The 20,791-nt window shown below is 48.9% G+C and overlaps 1 protein-coding gene across 1 annotated transcript in view; it reads left to right on the forward strand.

Annotated features, from left to right (window-relative positions):
- Window positions 1-13,509, forward strand: part of LOC117744509 (Krueppel-like factor 7) — a 30,139-nt gene extending 16,630 nt beyond the window's left edge. Inside the window, exons 2-4 of the mRNA XM_034552863.1 lie at window positions 759-1,386; window positions 7,200-7,323; window positions 11,056-13,509. Of these exons, the coding sequence (XP_034408754.1) occupies window positions 759-1,386; window positions 7,200-7,323; window positions 11,056-11,107 (804 nt within the window). The 3' untranslated portion in view covers window positions 11,108-13,509. The remainder of the gene's footprint in view (window positions 1-758; window positions 1,387-7,199; window positions 7,324-11,055) is intronic.
- The last annotated feature ends 7,282 nt before the right edge of the window (window positions 13,510-20,791 follow it).

The raw sequence follows: 20,791 nt of genomic DNA on the forward strand, positions 1-20,791 counted from the left end.
GGGTAGCGCGCGCCCAGTGGAGCCGCTCGCCTCCATCTCCAGCTGTCAAAATGTGTTAGTGGCTACAAGCGAAACACAACGATCCCTGGGATCAAACTGGCGGCGGCCATTCAAACGTAATAGCTCCATCCTTGGACACGGAGCGTCTCCTTTTCTCTCCTCCTCTTCGTAAAAAAAAAGAAGTTAAGTAATAGACTTCTCGGGCGTTTGCCAGTTCACACAAATCGGTGGATGTAGCCTTTTATTTGCCCTCTGAGGGGGAGAGAGGTGTAATAGGGATGAAGCAGACCATAACTACAGCTGAATAAATCTTCCTATCTTGGCTCGGTGGAAGCCGGGTTGCACACATGGCTTGTCAAAGCTCTATAAAATGTTGTTTGATAGGAGTTCTGTTCAGTTTAGGACTTCTCCTCCCGCGATCCGGGTGCCGGGCTCGCTTTCGTTCCGCGCTGCAGCGGTCGCAATCAATCAGTGTGTAATCAGCCGTCGAGCTGGAAGCTGCCACGTAATCCCGGCTGTCTCGGCGGCTATCTGTGCGTGTGTGTGTGCGCATGTGACAGCTGGCAGAGCTGCTAAGTTGCCTGTCTGGAGTGGAGTGGACGGCACCATGCAGATTCTCCCTCTCGCATATCGGGGCCGCTCTGATGGCCGTTGAAATTGTCAAGTGGGATTTGTGAGTAAAAAAAAAAAAAACAAAATGTGTGAACTCTTGAGTCTAAAGTGAGTCTTTTCTTTCCTCCCCCTCTTCTCTCCCGCAGACCTGCCTCGAATTGGAGCGCTACCTGCAGACGGAGCCCAAGCGTCTGTCAGAGCTCTTCGACCAGGACCTGGATGGCCTCCTGACGCCGGCCTACCTGAAGGAGGACGGCGAGGAGGAGCTGACGGACGCCCTGCTCCCCAGCCCGCCCATCCTCCCGGAGCCCTTGAGCCCGCCTCCGGTCATCCTCTGCCCAACGCGGAAGAATTTCCCCTCCACCGGTGCAATGAAAAGAGACCTCAAACTTAAGGCCCAGGGGCTGGAGACCGTAGAAGGGATGGAAGGGGTCCACCAGGCCCAGCTGAGCGCCGTCACCTCCCTGACGCCGCCGTCGTCGCCAGAGCTGGGCCGCCACCTCGTCAAATCCAACCAGACACTGACGGCGTCGGCGGACGGGACGCTTACCCTGAAGCTGGTGGCCAGGAAGGTGGGGCTCGGCGCGGCGCGGCTGGTGGCGGCGCACGCGCTCCCCGCGCGGATGAAGGACGAAGAGGAGGGGGCGCCGTGCGTTATCGGCGTTGGGGAGCTACCGGAGAACAAGAAGAGGATCCACCGTTGTCAGTTCAACGGCTGCAGGAAGGTGTACACCAAGAGCTCCCATCTGAAGGCCCATCAGAGGACGCATACAGGTGAGAAAGATAGTTGTTGTACGATGAAGAGAAGGATGGAATATTGCGCAGTTATTTTTGGTCTGCGAGCGCAATGAGAGTTGTTCATAAAAATCAATCAATAGTCCTATTTTTTTTTTTTTACTTTGCACAAGGGAGTGGAAAAGCACATTTCATAGCGTAAAACTCATTAACTTCCAGATTGGTTCAATAAAATTGCCCACGCGGCTCTCACACGCGCATTAAGTGTAAATGTGTACATTTTATCTGGGTAGGAGTTGTCTAGAGACGCATATATAGTCTATGAATATGAGCATATTAGTTGTCAGTAAGCGCCCCCTATGAGACTTTCAACCAGGCGGCTCTGAGGACGCCTCTCTCACCAGAGCTCGCCACTTGATACACCTGCAGGTAATAAAAGTGATTGACGCTCACCGTCGGTGACAAGCTGAAAAGACTCAATCCTGCAGCTAAATGGTCGGAGACGCCACAACAGAATTCAGCTTCCTCCGGGTGGTCCCTTGAAGCCTCGCACGTGGAATTAAACCTGCTGGCACTTTCCTGCAAAAGACATGCGGTATAAAATGTGGGCGGCTTTCAACGGCGGCCATTTGCATCCACCTCCATCCATCTACTTTCGTTCACGTGTTCATCCTTTCAGCGAGCCAGCCGGGCCAAATCCCCCCCCCCCCCCTCCTAGATAACCTGGACTTGAGATAATTGAGGGAAGCCTCCCTGCTTCTCATTTTTGGGCTTAAATATCTCCATGTAAGATAAGGAATGCGGTGATTTATGAAAAACCTTCTCTGTGCCAAACCAGGACGGGTCCTCCTAGTCAAGGTTCTCCTCAAGATGGAAGTGTGTGTGTGGGGGGGTGGAGGGTTCAGGAGTTATAACTCTCCTGCTCTTCCATCTCAATCCCAAACCACTCAGACCCCTGTCGGGGAGCTGTCCTCCGTCTGAGTAACTGCACAGTGATGGATGGATTGACCTGGATAGGGTGCCATTTCCCCGGGTTTATTTCAGGCCCTGCCCGTCCTCTGTGCGTTCTGTACTGTAAGTCTAGGCCAGTGGTCCTCGGGCCCAGGGGGGTGGGGGTGGTGGTGGGGGGGGTGTCTTGATTTCACAGCGACGTGATCAGTTTAACGGCACGGAAATATGTGTCAGATGTGATGGCGTGCTATTACCTGCGTGGGCAGGTGATGAGGGATTCCCGTCTGCCTGCTTATTAGGACAATGAAAGGAAAAGGGAAAACAATAATAGTCCGGGGTTAGAGTTCAGCAACGAACATGGGGGGGGGGGGGGGGTTTCACCGGGAAGGTGAGGACAATGGAGTGTGGTGGAAATAATTGGGACAACGATAGGTCTGTACCTGTTCTCTGAGAACAGGACATCTTATGGATCGCATACGCTTTGAATAACACATTAAATGTATGGAGGACAGCCATCTGGATGCTTGTATGTGTGTATATATATATATATATATATATATATATTTAACCCGTGGAGCGTCCAAATGAGGTTACGGGGACTCTTGTTAAATGTTCTTGCTCCCCACCATCTAAACTTAAAGGCTGACGGAAGCTGTCTAATTCAGAGGCCCCTCGTGGCTTCTTTACAAGCTCTGGCTTGTATTTTCGGGGTGGGAGGGGGGGTGGTGAATATAAATAAATCCAACTTGTCAGGGAGTGTATGTGGTGAATGAAGGAAACACGGCGTATGTGTGATCACACCCTCGCAGGGCGCATCAACGCCACAGGTTTTTCGCCGTCACCCCCGACTGGAACAAAGGGCGCAGACACGCGATCATTGATTTCCCCAGTGTGGCATGTCTGTGCCAACTAGGCCACCGGGGGGGGGGGGGGGGGCACTGATGCTGTCCGGTCACAATATCCACACCAAGGGGACGGAGAAGACGGCTAAAGCAAGCGAATCAGACATTTGGAGATCATCTAAAGTGGTCCATATTTGGATAAGTCCCCATATGGCACAAACTCTTTTTACAATGATCTCCCTTCTATATTGCTCTGTATATCCGGCCTATAGTTGCTATCAAGAAGGTGTGTTGTTTATGGTCTGTACTGGCTGAATATAAGAGAAAGTATAACTACGCGATATGAAAACAGGACTTTCACCCAGGAGACCCAAATGAATGTCCTGTGTACAACTTATTTTATAGTAAATAAGTAAATAATGTTTGTGACATGGTTTACGTAGTTTGCCTTTCCTCGAGATCACGTGACAGTGTCGCATCTTTCTCTCTCTTTCCAGCATGTTGTTTGGATATCGATGTGATTTAATGACACCATATTACATATAGCGCCCCACCCCCCCCCACCCACCTTGATCTTATCCTTGTCAATTAAGGTGCTTTGGTTAAAAGCATCCACCCAAAGAACATCTGTCTTGTTATTCCAACACGAGGCGGGGGGGGGGGGGGGGTCGACATGAGATGACACAAAGAAAACACAAAAGCTACAGAAAAGGCAGGAGGAGAGGAGATAGTGACATGGGGTGAAACAAAGAGTAGATGAAGACGGGAGCCGGGGGGGGGGGGGGGGTACAGTCGAGCGGACCCTCTTCAGAAAGAGACAGCGGTGCCACGGGCTCCCCCATTCACCGAGCCATTATCCTGACAAGTTTAAAGATGTCATTACTCAAATCCTCTTTTTTTTCTCTTAGTTGTTATTTCCATAAATTACCGACGGAGAAAAAGGGCTACGATTTAATCTGGAATTAGACGGGCTGAGTTGAAATGACAGTGCCCTGTAGAGCTTTTTTTTATGAATAGGCTTATGGCAGATAAGGAATGGTACAATTAGAATTTGGGGAGGGTGAGGGAACGGGTAAAAGACGAGGCCTGTTGGGTTCTTCTCTCGCTCTCTCTCTCTGTATATGCTTCTCTCTCACACTCTTATTATATTGCCTCTCTCTCTCTATTTTCAATGATTGTCAGACTGCACTATCAGATTCAGGTATCCTATGTACTTTAGGCCAACGTCTTTCATGTTTTTTATATTTAAATAATGTCAGATGTCAAGTCAAAGCAACTTTTAAGTACACTTTCTGTAGAAATTAACCAATGTTCGCCCCCGTTTTTGTAAAAGACGCTGTATTCTCTATACTAGACTTCACTCGGTCTTATTTAAACTGAATGATGACATCCGCGAGTGCAATTATGTTTATTGATACATACGTAGATGTTAATAATGATAAGTGTGCGTCTTCCAGCTCCGGTTCTCCATCATCCTCGTGCTTTATCCCTCCATCACTTCTCTCGTTCCTCTCCCCATTCGCTCCTCCCAGGTTCTATAAATGTGGGCGGGAGGCGCCTCGTGAAGCGTTCTCCGAGAGCCCCTCTAATGACCTCTGAGACCCCGGATGCCCTGCCTCAGCTCCAGCTAATGGAGGGAATGCAATTATCTTCAACACTGGCACCTGAGAGGCTGGAGTGAGTGACTGAGTGTGTGTGTGTGTGTGTGTGTGTGTGTGTGTGTGTGTGTGTGAGAGAGAGCATTCGGAAGTAACAGATTACACATAATGGGATTACAGTGACTCAGGAAACACCCAGTTATCAGATCACGAGTGAGAAATATGCGAACGCTTATTTGATTACTAAAAAAGAAATATATATATTTTTTTTTCAACGGGGCCAAAAAGCATTTTGATTGCGCAACATTTTCTCCTACAATGTGTGAATGGCGCCAGCTAATGGGGATTTGATCCAATAAGGCAGCATAAATAATGGGTCTCGGCGACAGCGCTGACCACAATCCAGATTTCTTTAAATCGGAAGAAATAATCCACTTATAAGCTTCATAATCTACATTATATGTTTTACAGGCAAAGTAATCCCAGAGTAACAGAGCGTAATCAGATTATGTTGCTGAGTTGAGGCTAATCCGCTGGATTAGGTTTCTGATTGCCATTTAAATCTGCCAATCAGTCGGACTCTATGAACCATTGTGTTTAAAAGTAACCTTCCCCGTCCACTTTGTGTGTGTGTGTGTGTGTGTGTGTGTGCACCTGCTCTACTTGCCTGTTTGTAGGAGGGCATCTTGAGGGAGAGGGGGAGGAGAGAGGATGGGGGGGCTCTGTTGCTAGGCAATGGGGGGCAGCGTATCGTTGGAGGAGTCGGTAGCTGAGTGGTTATGTACCGCTGCAGGCTCTGGTCTCTTAGTGCCCACCCCCTCCCTCTTCTCTCTCCTCCTCCTCCTGCACCACTACCACCACTACTACTACCACCACCACTAGCAGCACCACCACCACCCGCTCCTCCCTCCCCCCACCTTGCCCTGTACAGCTCTATGGTTATCGTCGCTAGGCAACTGCCTCCGTCCTCTGCCAGCGTGCTCGGTAATTGGCCGGTGGCACGGCGCCGTGCCGTTGCCAGATCCAGCCAGCTGCACTGACGACTGCCTCCTCATGTTTTCAGTATACACCCCCCCTCCCCTCCTCCCTCCACCACCTCCTGACACACACACACACATACACACACCCCGCCCCCTCGCTCCCGTTGCTAAGCAACACATTCAGGCATTCCTGCCTCTCGGGAATTTCATTGGCCAGAGCCGGATGGCCCAGACCTGCTGCTCTGGGTGTTTTTTGGGAAGCGAGGCAGTATGAAGGGATGGAAACGCATCGATGGATCAAAAAACAAAAGGGGGGTGGGGCTAGTTTCATGAGGCACTTAAATTCTACACCAGAAACTAGTTTACCTATATATATATATTAATATTTTACCTGAGACAAAGTAGTTGAGTTTGTGTCAAATTGATGTAAATTTAAAAGGTGTAAAAAAGGAAAAGTCCAAATGAATTTGTACATCATCAGCGGTGCTTTTTCTTTGCCTCCTGGAGGTCATTCATCCCTCACTTGTTCATTTAGCAGCTCATCGCGGCTGCAACCTCCCGCCCCTCTTTGTTTCTCACCATCACGCCGGACAGGATTCCTGAGTACGTCTGATGGAAAAGGGCTCGGGCAGGTCACGCGTTCAGCTTTTTGCATTTTTAGGACAAATTTGCCATGAAATTGCAGTTCATTCAGACAGTACACCTTATTGATTTTCCTTTTTTTTGTACCCTTCTGCCCCGCGAACAAATCTTTACACAAAGAGTGAATTTCTCCTCTCGCTCGCCTCAATCTGGACCACAAAGCGGTCACTCCCCCTTTAAAAAAAACAACAACAAATTAAAGCCTTGTTTTGTGCGTCCGAGCCTCGCGGTCCAGACGTGATGTGACTGATGACAGGTGACATCTCCGGAGCCGGACGCAGCTGGCGGATTGTGGCGCCGCTCGCCATTATGCCGGTGCGACTGGCCTAATTATCACCACCCCTGCTGCCCCTGCCAGGCATATCTGCAGCCTCTCCTGCCTTAATCCACTCCTGCAGCACTTCTCTCCTACTCCACTCTTCCCCCGCCGGTCTCATCTCACCTCCTCTTCTCACTCTCTCATCCACCCTCGCTCGCCCTGCTAATCCCTCATCCTCTCTCCCCTCTCCACTTTTCTTCTCTCGCTCCACTTCCCTCTCTACCCTCTGCTCCTCTTCTTGCGCGTTCAGCAAGACTGGAGACCAGCGGGAGCTCCTCCAGACTCTGGGTATTTATGGGCGAAATAGAACGCGAAAAACACCAAAATAGACGGGGAAATATTGTCTTGTGTTGAATCCCTGAACGTATACCGAGCAACATGCACCAAGCATCCCCTTGAAGACGACTTTACTTTGTCAGTACCACAGAGAGGTGTGTTTCGTGATTGGTGGATGAGCGATGCAATAGGTGTGCTTTTATGCATGTTTTTTTAAAAATATATATTTTCTCATCCCCCCCAGGTGAGAAGCCGTACAAGTGCTCGTGGGAGGGCTGCGAGTGGCGATTCGCCCGGAGCGACGAGCTGACGAGGCACTACCGCAAACACACCGGCGCCAAGCCTTTCAAGTGCAACCACTGTGACAGGTCTGTCAAAAACACAACCCTCCCTCCTTTCCTCTCTCTCTCTCTCTCTCTCTCGTTCTTTCTTTTCTTCTCCCATTCTCAAAAGTGTCATTTGAAGTACTTCCAGGAGCACAACGGGCTGTTTTTTTTTCTTCTCTCCCCGTGCTGTTTTGTACACGACGAGATGCCGGTAACACCCCCCCCCCCCCCACCCCCCCCCCCCCCACCCCCCCAAATGTGGCTCTTTTTTTTTTTGGTACTGACCCAATTTCAAAGTGCGCTGGCAGGTATTACTAATGCGTGCTCCTCTGCGAACACACGCGAGGCTCAACCCCGCTCGGTCTTACACTGGGAATCCGAAGGTTGCTTATTCTGCTCTACACCCACATTAGGGCCCCCCCCCCCCACCCCACCCCACCCCCCCGTGCGCGGCATATTAATAGTGCTTCTCCTCGCGTCGTGCCACATGGCCTCGATTTGGAGGTTGCTTTCACACCAGGACAGAGGTGTAAAATGGCTGTAGAACCCATTATCAGGCATCACTGGTATAGAATATTAATTTGAGCGAGTCCATATCGTTATAAGCTCTGTGTGTCTGGAGTGCCCACTTATTTAAAGGGCTAGATTCAGATTCATTCAGATGTTGAGGGTGTTTTAAAGAGATGGGTGTTTCAGACACAAGGTGAATAAAGGTATAATCATTTTAACATTGAAGCATATATAACATGTTTTATTAGAAACTCTAAATACAAGTATAAACCCCAAAATACGCATATGTCCCTTAATAGACCATACTAACATCAGCTTTATGGGGTGATCAATGATGATTCACAATCCACTAATACAGTGAATATTTACAACTTATAGATAATTTATTAAGCACAAGCTTTTAGTGCGTTGGAAAATGTGTTTGGGGTAATTTCCGAGGCCACCGAGAGCCAAAATACAGGCGTGTGTGTTACGGTAAATACGGCCTCGGATGGCCTGCCGGTGATTGGAGAGACGATCCTGTAAAGCGGGTGATTCCCGGTCTGATCCGAGTGTCCTTGAGCAGAGGCCACTCTGAAGCTTCCAGGAACGCAGCTCTCGCTCGCTAACGTTACAAAAAGGAGGAGGCGGGGCCCCACCGGTCCTTTGGACGGAGGCGCTGTCTCTTTGATGAGTTGATCCTGGCCCCCCTAATTAGTCGCCCTGGCTCCTGTTTAATTATGAAACGAGGCAAAATGTTAATTCGCAGGGCTCCGGTGGCAAAATCATCAAACATTCAGCGGCCATTATGGAAAAAGATCAGCTTGACAAAAATCTTTACTCCTATTTTAATTACGCCCTTCTGCCTGTGATCCGGCCCTCGCCGACACCTCCGAGCGGGGTTGAGTCTCGCTATTAATATATATGCTACATCCGTGTTCACTCCAATACGTTACTTTACTAAATAAAACACTGTGGTGTTTCCAATTAGTGTGTGAAACACTTTCTCAAGTGCCTCATAATTTAGGCTTTTATGGGAGCTTTTCGCCACTTTATGTCCTCTCCGTGAAAATAATGATTTCATTTAATGTTTTTTATTTGTATTATGCCACGTGCATGCAGTTTTGTCAATATATATATATATATATATTTTTTTTTTTTTAAAGTCAAATGTGCATTACATGCAACAGTATTTAGGTATTCATGAAGCTGAAAATGAACAAAGACGACATCCAATGTCAAAAAAGAGGTTTTAAGCAGTGTGTGTGTGTGTGTGTGTGTGTGTGTGTGTGTGTCTGTGTGTGTGTGTGTGTGCATGGCTGTGACCTCTTGAATCATGTATAGGTTCATTATGAGAGGACAAAAAGAAAGCACTCTACACCTGCGGTACTTTGCCCGACTGCGTATGTGAGAGTGTGAGTCTTGGTCATCCATGCGTGTGTGTGTGTGTGTGTGTGTGTGTGTGTGTGTGCGTGTGTGTGTGTGGTAGCAGAAGGCCAGGCAGTGTCAACTTAATCAGGTGTCAGCTGGACAGACTGTAAATACAGTATCTCTCCCTTCTCGCCCCTGATTTCCACCTCCCCTCCCGCCGCAGAACCCACCACCACCAGCCTGCAGGCACATCCCTAATTCGGGCCCACCTCTGTCATGTGTCACATGGCGCCCAACCCCTCCAGCCCAACACACACACACACACACACGCACACACACACACACACACACACCCTGCTGAGATGAAGAAAGAGGGGAAACAGGGGAGACAGAGAAGACGGGGTGGAAGATTGAGGATGAGGGGGGAGGAGGGGGACAGACCCACGGTGTGCCAGCTGGTGTCGTGCCCCCGAGTCGTGACTCATACTTTACCATCTGTCTCTCACACACACACACACACACACACACACACACACACACACACACACACACACACACACACACACACACACACACAGCCCCGCACGTCTCCTGAGCCGTCCATTGATCTCACATGTGCTCGTGCACGCCAGCGAACGGGGACACACATGCAGGTGTGACAGTAAGACAGATGACGGGCGGCTCATCACAGTGTAACTCCCCCCCCCCCCCCCCCCCCCCCCCTCGCCCCCTCTTGGCCAAACACTGATTCATCTCGACATCTCCGACAGTCGCCTCGGTCTCAGGGGGGCGAGACGATCTGAAACAGGTGTCAAAAAGAACATAAGAAATCAACAGTTGCAGAGCTGCGAGAGGGAGTCTGACTTTCATGGGTTAAGTCACGTCTTTACTCATTTTAAACGTTATTTTCATTTAAGGAATGATGACTAAATTACGTGTGAGGAGTATTCACAACAACCCATTGAAATAAGTGTCAATCTAACCGTAATTCTGCAGTTTTATTTCCTCCATTTTGGCACAAACAACCCGTCTTTATGGACACAATATATTCTACACTTACCTTCATTTCAAACACATTTCCTGCAGCAATTTGGGAGGGCATGGGGGGGGGTGAGGGGGGGCAATTTTCCAAGAGTCTTGTTTCTGTTTGCTTCCAAAACGGTATTAAACCCAAAAACCACTTTGGCAAACTCTGAAAAGCATGTCTCAAATACGTCTTATACGCACACTAATCACCAGAACTCGCGGCTCCCAATTACCTAAAAGAAAAGCAACGCTCCGCTGTGTGAGGAGCGACGCGTCTGGGGAGCCCAGCCGTAGTATTTGTTCAGCAGGCGTGCAGCCGGAGATGCTTGTTGATCTGGGGTTCTTTCCCGCGATGGCGCCGTCTTTACGAATAAACGGAAACAACCGGCTGAAAGGCGCGCGCTTTGACAATGTGTGGCAATCGGGGTTGAAACCAATCAAAGAAACGTTAACGCCCTCGTGGAAGGAATGTAGGCCGGCGTGCACTTCCAGAGAGGCTTCGATTCGGCTAATACAGACGAGGGTTGTTTTTTTTACGGCACATGTTTCGCATGCTACTTCTTATTTCCTCTCTCTCTCTTTCTTTGTTTCTCTCTCTCTCTCTCTCCCCCCTTCCTCGCCGTTTCACCACATCCATATTCGGGCTCTCTAGTTATTCATGCCGCAGCTGAAGTCGTTAGGGGTGCTGCTGAAAATGCTGATTATTAATTAGTTACACATATACTAATTGCGTGTGCATTAGTGGCTCGGCGCTCGCTAGCTAACAGCAACATTTAGCTCATTCGACAAAACAAACTCTCCCCCCCCCCCCCTCCCCTTCCCCCCCCCCCCACCTGCATTGGTAACAACCTAACAGGCTGTTCTCTGTTTGCCTCTCTTTGGTTGCAGGTGTTTCTCGCGGTCGGATCACTTGGCGCTACACATGAAGAGGCACATCTGAGAGAGGTCAGCGGGGGAGAAGGGGATGGAGGCGGAGTGGAGGAACGAGAGGGAGAGAAACAACCGTCTGCAGAGAAACAACGCCATGGATGTGAGAGAGAGAGAGAAAGAGAGAGAGAGAGAGAGAGACGGCGGGATGGACTCAAAGGAACACCAGGTTTGGTCATTCTGGCCCGGAGGAGGAGGAGGGCGGGGGGGGGAGGCGCCACACAGGGACGCTGACTACAGACGGAGACGCTGTCAATCTGTGCTCGACCAGTTGGTCCGTGACTCCACAGCGACTCGGGGTCACCCGCGTGCCCCGTAGTTGGCGGCTCCCTGTCGTGGTCGCCCCCCCCCCCCCCGGATCGAAAAAAAACCCGCTTCCAAATACGCCGGCCGTGTTCAAAGACCGGTCGTACAGTCCTTTCCCAACGGGAAGCTAAGCGGCGTCATCTCACAGGGTTAAAGCAGACTTTCTCTCCCTCGAACCTGCCACGGCCTTTTTTCTTTTTTTACAAATCGTCAAAGGGGTTTTATCATTTTATCCACGGGACGGATAATAATTTGTCAACTTTTCCTCCGACATTTGTCGCGTCTGCCAACCGGATCCATTTGTAAATCCTCCTGGTCCGATGGCATCGGGGGCACTCGTTAGATTGGAATTTCTCAAAGACTCGAGGACGGGGGGGGGGGAGTGTGTTGCACTGATGTGCTGTGAAGACAGATTGGGGTCATCCTGAGGACTAGCTTGCTTTATGAACATCATCCATTGAGGGTTTCCACAGGAAGAGGCTAACTAATCTACTCTGGGAATGGCCGTTCATCCCCGAGAATGTCATCTGACACCGAGCGTCTCAAGAGATGCCGGATGGCTCCTCCTCTCCGGCATCTCGCCTCCTACGAGTTGTTGCTAGGAAATGTTGCGCAATTGACTCTTTGCAAAGTTTTTTTGTAAAAAAAAAAAATAAAAAAAAATAAATAAAAGCGCCCCCCACCTGTCTCGGGACCGGGAGACCATTCGGGTGGCGTCCACGTGCCGCCGGAGGTCGCGGACAGCCACATGCACAAGTCGAAAAAAGCAGCTCGGGCGGACGGCGACGGCACACCGAACGAAGGTCACGATGTACGATAAAGGCGATATTGTTTCTAAGAAAAGATTCTCCTTTTTTTTGTTGTGACAGTTTGAAAAAAAAAGACCATTTCGAAGAACACATTGGAAATGTGGATGCAGCCCCAAAAAAAACAAGTGTCTCCAGTTGATGCCTGAAATGATCTCTTTGGCCTTTGAGAGTGATTGGCACCCAACTAGCCACCGGGGCTGAGAAGGTTGTTTTTTTTTATTTGTCCTGCTCGCACCACCCACTCAGAACTCTTCCACCTTAGCAGCTCTCAGACTTCATTTCAGAAGAAGAAGGAAAAAGCAGCGTCCGGCTCTCCTAATCGGACCCTATGCATGTCCAAGAGCATCCTGCTGACTTCCTGACCACACGTGTGTGTGTGTGTGTCTGAATGCAGATTGATGGACACGGAAGGACACTAATTCAATCAATTGTGTCAAATCAATGTGAATGTATCTGTTTTGTTAGTCTGTACATGAAAAGACCATTCGTGTCCATGCGGTAGATTCCTCTCTTTATTTATTTTTTATTCACAGCAGATATGAATGGCTCGACTTGGAAATAACTCGCTAGTCACTGGTCGCGGCGGAGGTCATCGAGTGCAGTTTTTTCTTTTGGCTGAAACGGGTACTCCGGAGGAACGGCGTGCTCCGTCAGCAAATGATAACTGCCCCCGTCAGCTCGTGAAACTGCAGCGCAGTGAAACGCCCCCACGCGGGGACGCATCACACGCGCTCCCTAGAAAACAGGAATTAACATTTGTCCTTGGGCGGGTCCGAGCGTCTCGTTTTTTTGTTCTTTGGGGGACGATCGTCGACTCGAGAGCACGTAAAAAACAAAAAAAAAGGAAAAAAAAGGAGATCGTCGGGAGAGTCTCGCGGACGTGTTTATTCTTTTATTTCTCGTGATGCTCGCAGCGAAGGCACACAGCAGTCTGCCCCTTTTTTCTTTCTTTCTTTTTAGGCGAGCGAGGCAGCAAATTGATTTCACTCTGTATACCAGAGGCGCATTTCAATTTTGGGTGTGAATGCATTCCAGCTCAATCATATCCAGACATGATCTGTCTGTGGCTCTGGAAGTAGCGGCTCCCGCTTCGCATACATATTGAACTCTTTTCTGTCTAAACGTGCACATAAGCCCTTCCCCCGGCTCGCTTTTGTTGTTGTTGTTGTTGTTATTGAACATCGAGGTGACAGACAGGAGGGGGAGGCGGGGCCACAATGGAAAGCAACTGGTTTGACCTGCTGGTTTATTATTACTCAAACATTCTCACCGGCCATCCGGGTTGCAGCTACGACACACATCAGTGCTACCGTTCTTTTTTTTTTTTTTTTGCGTTTGTGTGCGTTGATAAAAAATAAAAATAAAAAATAAAAAAATGGAAGTGACAGTTGAGGCGGGGGTGTCCGAGCAGGTTTGTGGTTCTCCTGCTTAGCCCCCCCCCCCCCCCCCCCCCCCCCCCCTCCACGTGGAAGATACAATGAAGAATAAGCAGTTCAACCCACGGGTTACTTATAACTGCGTCATCAATGGCAGCTCTACTTGTGTGTCTCAGTATTCCAACAGGGGGCGCTCTCTCCCTGTTTGGACTGAATGGTTGCGAATGTGTGGGAATGTGCAGAACCGGAGTGTGTCGATTTATTTATTTATTTATTGTTTTGTTCATGTTCTGTACCAATCAGAGACTGAAAACGCTGAACGGTCATTGAGACTTTAAGGTAGCCGAGACCGCGGGACATGTTCAAAGTGGCGGGACAATTGCAAACGAAAAAAAAACTAAAAAAAAAAATTTTTTGTGGGGGGGGGACTTTCTCAAGCTCAAAGACTGGGATTTCAAAAAAATGTGTGAAATGTGATTTATTTCTGGAGAAATAAAAAAAAGAAGAAGAAGAAAAGGTGGTTCCATGTGCGGTTCAGTTCGCTGTCATCTCAATGAATGATTGTCAATTCTGCCGTGCCTGTGTGTTCTTTGTCTGTTTGTATTTGCACTATTTGCAATTTTTTTGTTGGAAAGATCACTTGCATATCTGATGTTTTCTGTCCGCCTGTACACACACACACACACACACACACACACACACACACACTGCACACGACGGCCCCCGGGCGGTGAGAAAACCACCGGTCACTAAGTCTGTATAGTAGCTGTTTGCTTCTTTTTAGCACAAAATGTACACACAGCAAACTACATGCATGCAGACACTCCCTGAACACACAGATTCATACACACACACACACACGCACACACACACATGCACATCCTGAACGTACTCTCACACACACACACACACACACACACATACACGCACACACACACACACACACACACACACACACACACACACACACACACACACACTGTCCGTCCTTCTAATGTGTATTTCACCGTTTCTCATGCCACCTTGTGAGAGTCAGAGATCCAGACTGCAGCTTTTGCTGGGGGGGAGGGTGGGGGGGGGGGGGGGGGGGGGGGCATTGCTATGTGTGACACCACCTCTGTTTCCACCGGGTCTGAATTTCTAATCAAACAAACTCCCTTTTTCTACCAGCATTCCCTCACCCCCCCCCCCCCCCCCTTCCCCCCCTCCTTCCATTTTCTCAGATATGATCCCCTTCAACTTCTGTCCCCTGTCCGACTCTCCCCCCCCCCCCCCCCACCCACCTCCCCCTCCCACCTCTTTTCCTCCGTTGTCTTTCTCCTTTTCTTTCGCTGTACAAAGTGTTTTCAAATTTTATCATTTGTATATTATGATGTATGGGGTACGACGACGTTCTTTATTATGGAAAAATGAGAAAGATTTATTTTTGTTACCGGTTTGTTTCATAATTCCTTTTTTTAAATTGGTATTGTAATATCTCTATGCAAGGAACTGTTCGGTGAATCGTTTTTATTTAAGAATGTAATTACGTGTAATAAATGGTAGAAGCAGCTTGTTCTTCGCGGTTCTTGGCTGGTCCGGGCTTCACCTTCTTATCCCGTCTCCATCGCAGAGCCATTCAGTTTGCAAACAATGAGCGCCCCGGAGAACATCCACACACCCCCCCCCCCCCCATGTTGCTTTCATTCCCACTGACCAGACGAGCCTGAAGCACCGGCTGGTGGAGAGGTGTGCTCCATTTTTACACTTTAAACCTTCTTGGTTAAAGTGGGCAGGATAATTAATTAGCTCCCTCCTGTTTTTCGGCTATTTGCAGCAACCCCACCCCCCTGGATGAATTTAACAACAAACAAAAAAAGCCTCTGATTTATGGCTCCCTCTGATCAAACGGAGGAAATAGGCCAGAATGCCTTCACTTTGCTTGAATGCACTCCCCCGTTGTCTCCCTGGCATGTTAATTACATCTGTTACCAACCAAGGTGATGACTTATCCGCCGCTCCTGCCTTTTTGACCATGACTAGCTGATAAAAGGGTAATCGAATAACTAATGGCTAATTAGGGAGTAATTACTCCCTGGTAAATGGCCCTATGCAGTGTATTAATTCTCTTTGGGTCTGGCGGGGAGAAACTCCCATAAGGTTTTTTTTTGTTTCATTTAATGCTCCCTAATTGAAATGGGCACCCTCATCAAGAAGCTTACATGTATCCGTCCAACTTAATGTTCTTTTATCTGTAATTACAGGCAGCCCCACATTATCTACCCAACTGCACCTACTACGTCAATCCCAGAGACACGTTATGAAATTAGAAACGATGGGAAGTCATTTTTCAGTAAAGGTCGCGGCGTCCCGTGAGCGCACTGCGATCGGCGTGCGAGCTCACAAGCCGAATAAGATGGCGCTAATGTGTTTCGGCAGAGAGGGGGAACGTGCACACGGAGGTTAGCGCACGTATTCCAAAATGCAGCATCATGCATGCTTCTATTTTCCGCCTGCTGGGGGTCACTTTAAGTCATCTAACCTGCGGGGTTGACGGGTCGTTTCCACGGCGACGTCCCGTGTCCTCGTCCTACAACGTGGACCCTTTTCAGTTCTTGAAAGTGAGGTTTTAACCCTCGCGTGACAGTTTCTGGTTGCAAAAAAAGATGGCGACGGCCCAAAATGACGAATTTAGGGGGCTTCAGGGCCGCAGACGACCGACCCGATGGGGTGACACCGCGGTGACTCCGTCCACCTCTGAGATGATAACGTAACATGTCCCTGAACCAAGTCTGGCCACACCAAAAAGGAGTGGAGAACACACACTTTCTTCCTTCCTAATAGCACTTGGCAGCTGGTGAATGTGACAGAATCAAAGCAGACGCGCTGTGGAAAAGCGGTGGATTTGTTATCCGGCTAATTACACCCGGGGATCCCGAGCAGAATAATCTGAATAATAGAAAAGCTGAGTTGATAAACACGGCTGTTGAATGCTTGGTTACACGTGCTCAGTCACCATGCCCACCCCCCCTCCTCTGTTGTTTCCATTAATCTGCATCAAATGATAGCGTCGATGTAAATCTGCGAGGACAATAGGATTAAAACATCACGTGATATCCATCCGTATTCCACACATGCACACACACACATATATATACCATTCAGAAGTACTTGACCTCATTGTGTATTGACACCTTGCATGTGTGTGTCTGTCTCACGTACGGTGGCTCCGCCAACGCCGCACAACCGGTGTGACGGCGAGGAAAGAGAGGCCGATTCTTCAGGGCGAGGCGGCGATTCGCTTAACCGGCAGAACATAAGACCCCCCCCCCCCCCTTTAAAAATGTGTCTTCATGCGGTTGTGCGAAACAGAAGATTTCACCAGGGGAGCTGCCAAAGCTGGTGGGTGTCTTGTAGGCGTTTGGCAAGCCGCGTAGAAGGGGGGGGGGGGGGGGGGGGGTGTCATTGTCACATCTGGCAACGTGGCGGTGCCAGCATTCTGGGAAGCGAAGCCACAAGTCGTAAGCCTCCGTCACAATATCCCGAGCGAACTCCATCACTCGACTCCTTTCGCGAAGATTACACAGAACAATTTAGCGAATAATCCGCACGAAGACGAGCCCCCCCCCCCCCCCCAACCCCCCCCCCCCCCCCAGTCGAGAATGAGAATGAGGATTGTCCTGTGCGGAGGGGTTGTGAGCCGTGGATTTCTTTGGTTTCACGCCATGAGCGGCCAAGTGCTTAGGTATTTCCAATTATAGGGAATATGTCGAGGTGGCCCTCTGTAATTAAAGCCTAATCATGCTACTGGATTCAGAGACGCATCCTCATCAAGCTTTCATTAGTCTCTCTCCTTGCGATGCCCGGCAGCAACCCGACCCCCTCCGGGAATGCTCCGATCGCCTGTTCCCAAACCAAATCCAATCACTCGGCTGGGCGTCCTATTAAAAGATGTTTTCCAAAATCAACGGGCGAGAAAAAAGAAAAAAGGTTAAAGAAAAGAGAGAAGAAAAAAAATGTAAATAAGAGAGAACATTGCACACAAAGAGTACATTTTTGAGAGTGAGGCGTGGATTGGGATATTGTGACAGAAAAAGTGGTTTCCTGGCTCCAAGTGGGGCGATGTGTCTGTACCCCCCCCCCCTCCCCTAGCGCTTCAGAGATGAATTTAACTTGAGGCGAGATCTTGTGTTCAGGGGGAGAGAGCGAGCAGCTGGAGAGGCTGGTGGTCCTGCGCTCTGAGAGAAGATCAACCAGGTGAGAGCACCTGGCTCTCCTCTACGAGGCCTGCTTGACAGACAGCACCGACACCTGGAAGCCCAGAGAGAGAGAGAGCGGTGTAAAAAAAGACCACTGCCGCTCTACAGGGCCATTAATTATGCAGGAATCTCTCTCTCTCTCCCCCCCCCCCCCCCCCCCCCCCCCCTGCCCCCTGCTCTGCAGTAAAAATAGATCAACAGACCCGAGCGTTCAGCTCTTTTTTATTTTTTTTGTTGATGCTTCTTACTTTCACTTGGATCTCACCAGCTGCAGCGGCTGTTGGCTCCTAATTTGCACACACACACACACACACACGCACGCACACGCACACACACTTCCGAGAGCAGGTGCATATGCTCGCGTGCTGAATGCACGTCAACCAATGTTATGTCTGTTTTATCAGTTTTTTAAAAGTGGGATATTCGTGTTTCCTGGGTAAAGGGCCCAAAGTGGCCATCCTTTTTATAATTGCATGCATGTATGCGTGTATGCGTGTATGCGTGGGGCACACTGCACGCGCACGCACGCTCGCAAAGGCCCCTTGTTGCCGAGTGCCGAGGCTCCCTGAAGCCCATTGATCCGTGTCCGCGAGGCCTCCGACTCCTCCCTGATTGTCATCCCGGCGCTAATTAAACAGTCCGCCTTAACGAGTTCCCGTTGATAACAAGGTCGGAGGGAAAGGTCACGCCGTCACGCTCACTTCAACTGGACACCGGCAAATAACGACCCTGCCTGGGAGGACAGGTACACACACACACACACACACACACACACACACACACAAAGAAAAGACTCAACGCTTTCCCATTGAGAAACAAAGATGGTTGGTAATTGACTTGTTTTGTGCTTTCAGAAGATGTGTTTGACAACAGGAAACCGTTCAGTTGACTAGTTTTACGTTTTTTTCTTTTTTTCTTTTAGCGTTCTCCTTGAACGAGATGCCTTTGAATGTTAATCCTTTAAGACGGCATTCCTTGAAAGCACTAATATTCCTCACTTAAACTAATGGCATTCATTTGTGTGCATTAGCAGCACTTGGAGGGCGCTGCATGGTTTTGACACGTTTCAGGCCATTAACTATAAATAACATTACCCATAACCAAGCACGCATTTAAATCCACTCGAATCGTGAACACCCGACTGGCAGAGGCTTGATTGAGACCCTGTGGTTACGCAACCTTTACTCCTTGTGCCAACAATACATTGTGCAGACCTTGACATCTATTTGCACTGAAGCTCTGACGTGGAGGATTTGACAGGGGGGAGGGGGGGCATATCTTACCTTGAATACGAGGGCAGGGCAAATAAGGGAGTGTTAAATGACAGCTATTTTAATAACGAGTGATAATACGGGCCAAATACAGACATAGTGAAATTATATTTGACTTCCTGGCAGACAGGATATGAAATAGCAGCAGAATCTCTTTGTTTTCCTCACTTCACACATTCTTTGATATGGACCTTTGTCTATAAGAAGCATTGGCGCCTGCACATGTCTACAGACCCAACGCACGAACACTCGACCTATATATATATACTATCTGGCCCTCTCATCATTTATCTTACAGCGGCAGAATCAGGATAGATTGGTTCAATTAGACTGGCCTTTAATGTAATCTGTTTAATCCATTTCTATCATCAAAGCCAATACCTACCTCTCTCCTCGGAGAGTGGGATTAGCCCTGCGAGTGTATCTCAGAGCGAGCATCTCGGCTATAGAGTCACTCAGATCTCCTCCATATTTGTTCTTTTCAAACTGGAGAGAGAGAAAGAAAAACCCAGAGTGTCTCAAGTGAAGTTTTAATGGGTAAAGATTTAAGATCTTCATATCCGAAACCCGGAGATTGCAAACGCTTGTTTGGCACAATGCACAGTGGCACGATAAAAAAAAAGAAGAAAAAGACGGGGAGGATTTACCTTTCCTCCTCAAAAAGATTGCCGAGTTGATTTCATAACGGAAAGAAGAAGATAAAAAATGTGTGTGTGTGTGTGTGTGTGTGTGTGTGTGTGTGTGTGTGTGTGTGTGTGTGTGTGTGTGTGTGTGTGTGTGGGGAGGGGGGGGGGGGGGGGGATTGGGTTACACCAGCTATTTGTGATTCCTTCAGTAAGTTTGAGTGCACGGTTTTTGTTTCTTTTTTTTCTTCCATTTAAAGGTTTTTCTACCTTGATAAAAAGAAAGGTGTGTTTTAAAAAAAACTATTCCCCCGCCCCCCACCAAAAAAACTACGTATGTCTCTCAATGCGGCAACAAGACTATTTTCTAAAATCACATTTTTTTTGTTATCCAACAGCTGCAATCTGCTTTTGCCTGCTGAGATTTCCGCGGGGTAGCGGGGTTTTATTCTATCCATCCCCCTTCCCAGCATGTGTCTGCACTCACACTGACAGAGGAGAGAAGAAATCCAACGCTCAGGTATTTACCGGCGTGTGGCTGAAATGCATCTTCAAGATATAAACTGCATAAAATAGCCCCTTCTTACATTTTTTTTTTTTTTTTTTCAATCCCAGACTCAGAAATCTTCTTCAACCAGTTTCGGGATAAAAAAAAAAAAAAAAAAATACCCCGAATCAAGAACTTCACATGAAACCAACCCGGTTTAAAACGCAATATATTGCTCATATTTCCCTTTCCTCGTGTGGATTACCTGTGTGATTGCCTTTCAGGAGAATTCCCCACGCGGCGTTAGCAACGCCGCTCGTCACAGTCGGCGGAAGCGCTCCCACAGCTCTCTCTTTTCGCACGGTGTCGGGAGCGCCTGCGGATATTAAAGCAATACACGAGGCCGCTTGTCTGAGTCCATTGACTTTGTGCTTTTAATGGCTTCCTGTGGGGACACTGGGATACGACTGGCCGGTGACGACTGGCCGGTAAAGTCTGGGTAGTCGCGCCGCGTGCGCGGAGGACGTCGTGTCGGCCGAGCACGCGGCCGCAGAGGTCGGCGGCGTGAAGGTTTTGATCCAAGACGA

The sequence above is a fragment of the Cyclopterus lumpus genome, chromosome 2 (assembly GCF_009769545.1).
Source record: "Cyclopterus lumpus isolate fCycLum1 chromosome 2, fCycLum1.pri, whole genome shotgun sequence".
NCBI classification, from domain to species: Eukaryota; Metazoa; Chordata; class Actinopteri; order Perciformes; family Cyclopteridae; genus Cyclopterus; species Cyclopterus lumpus.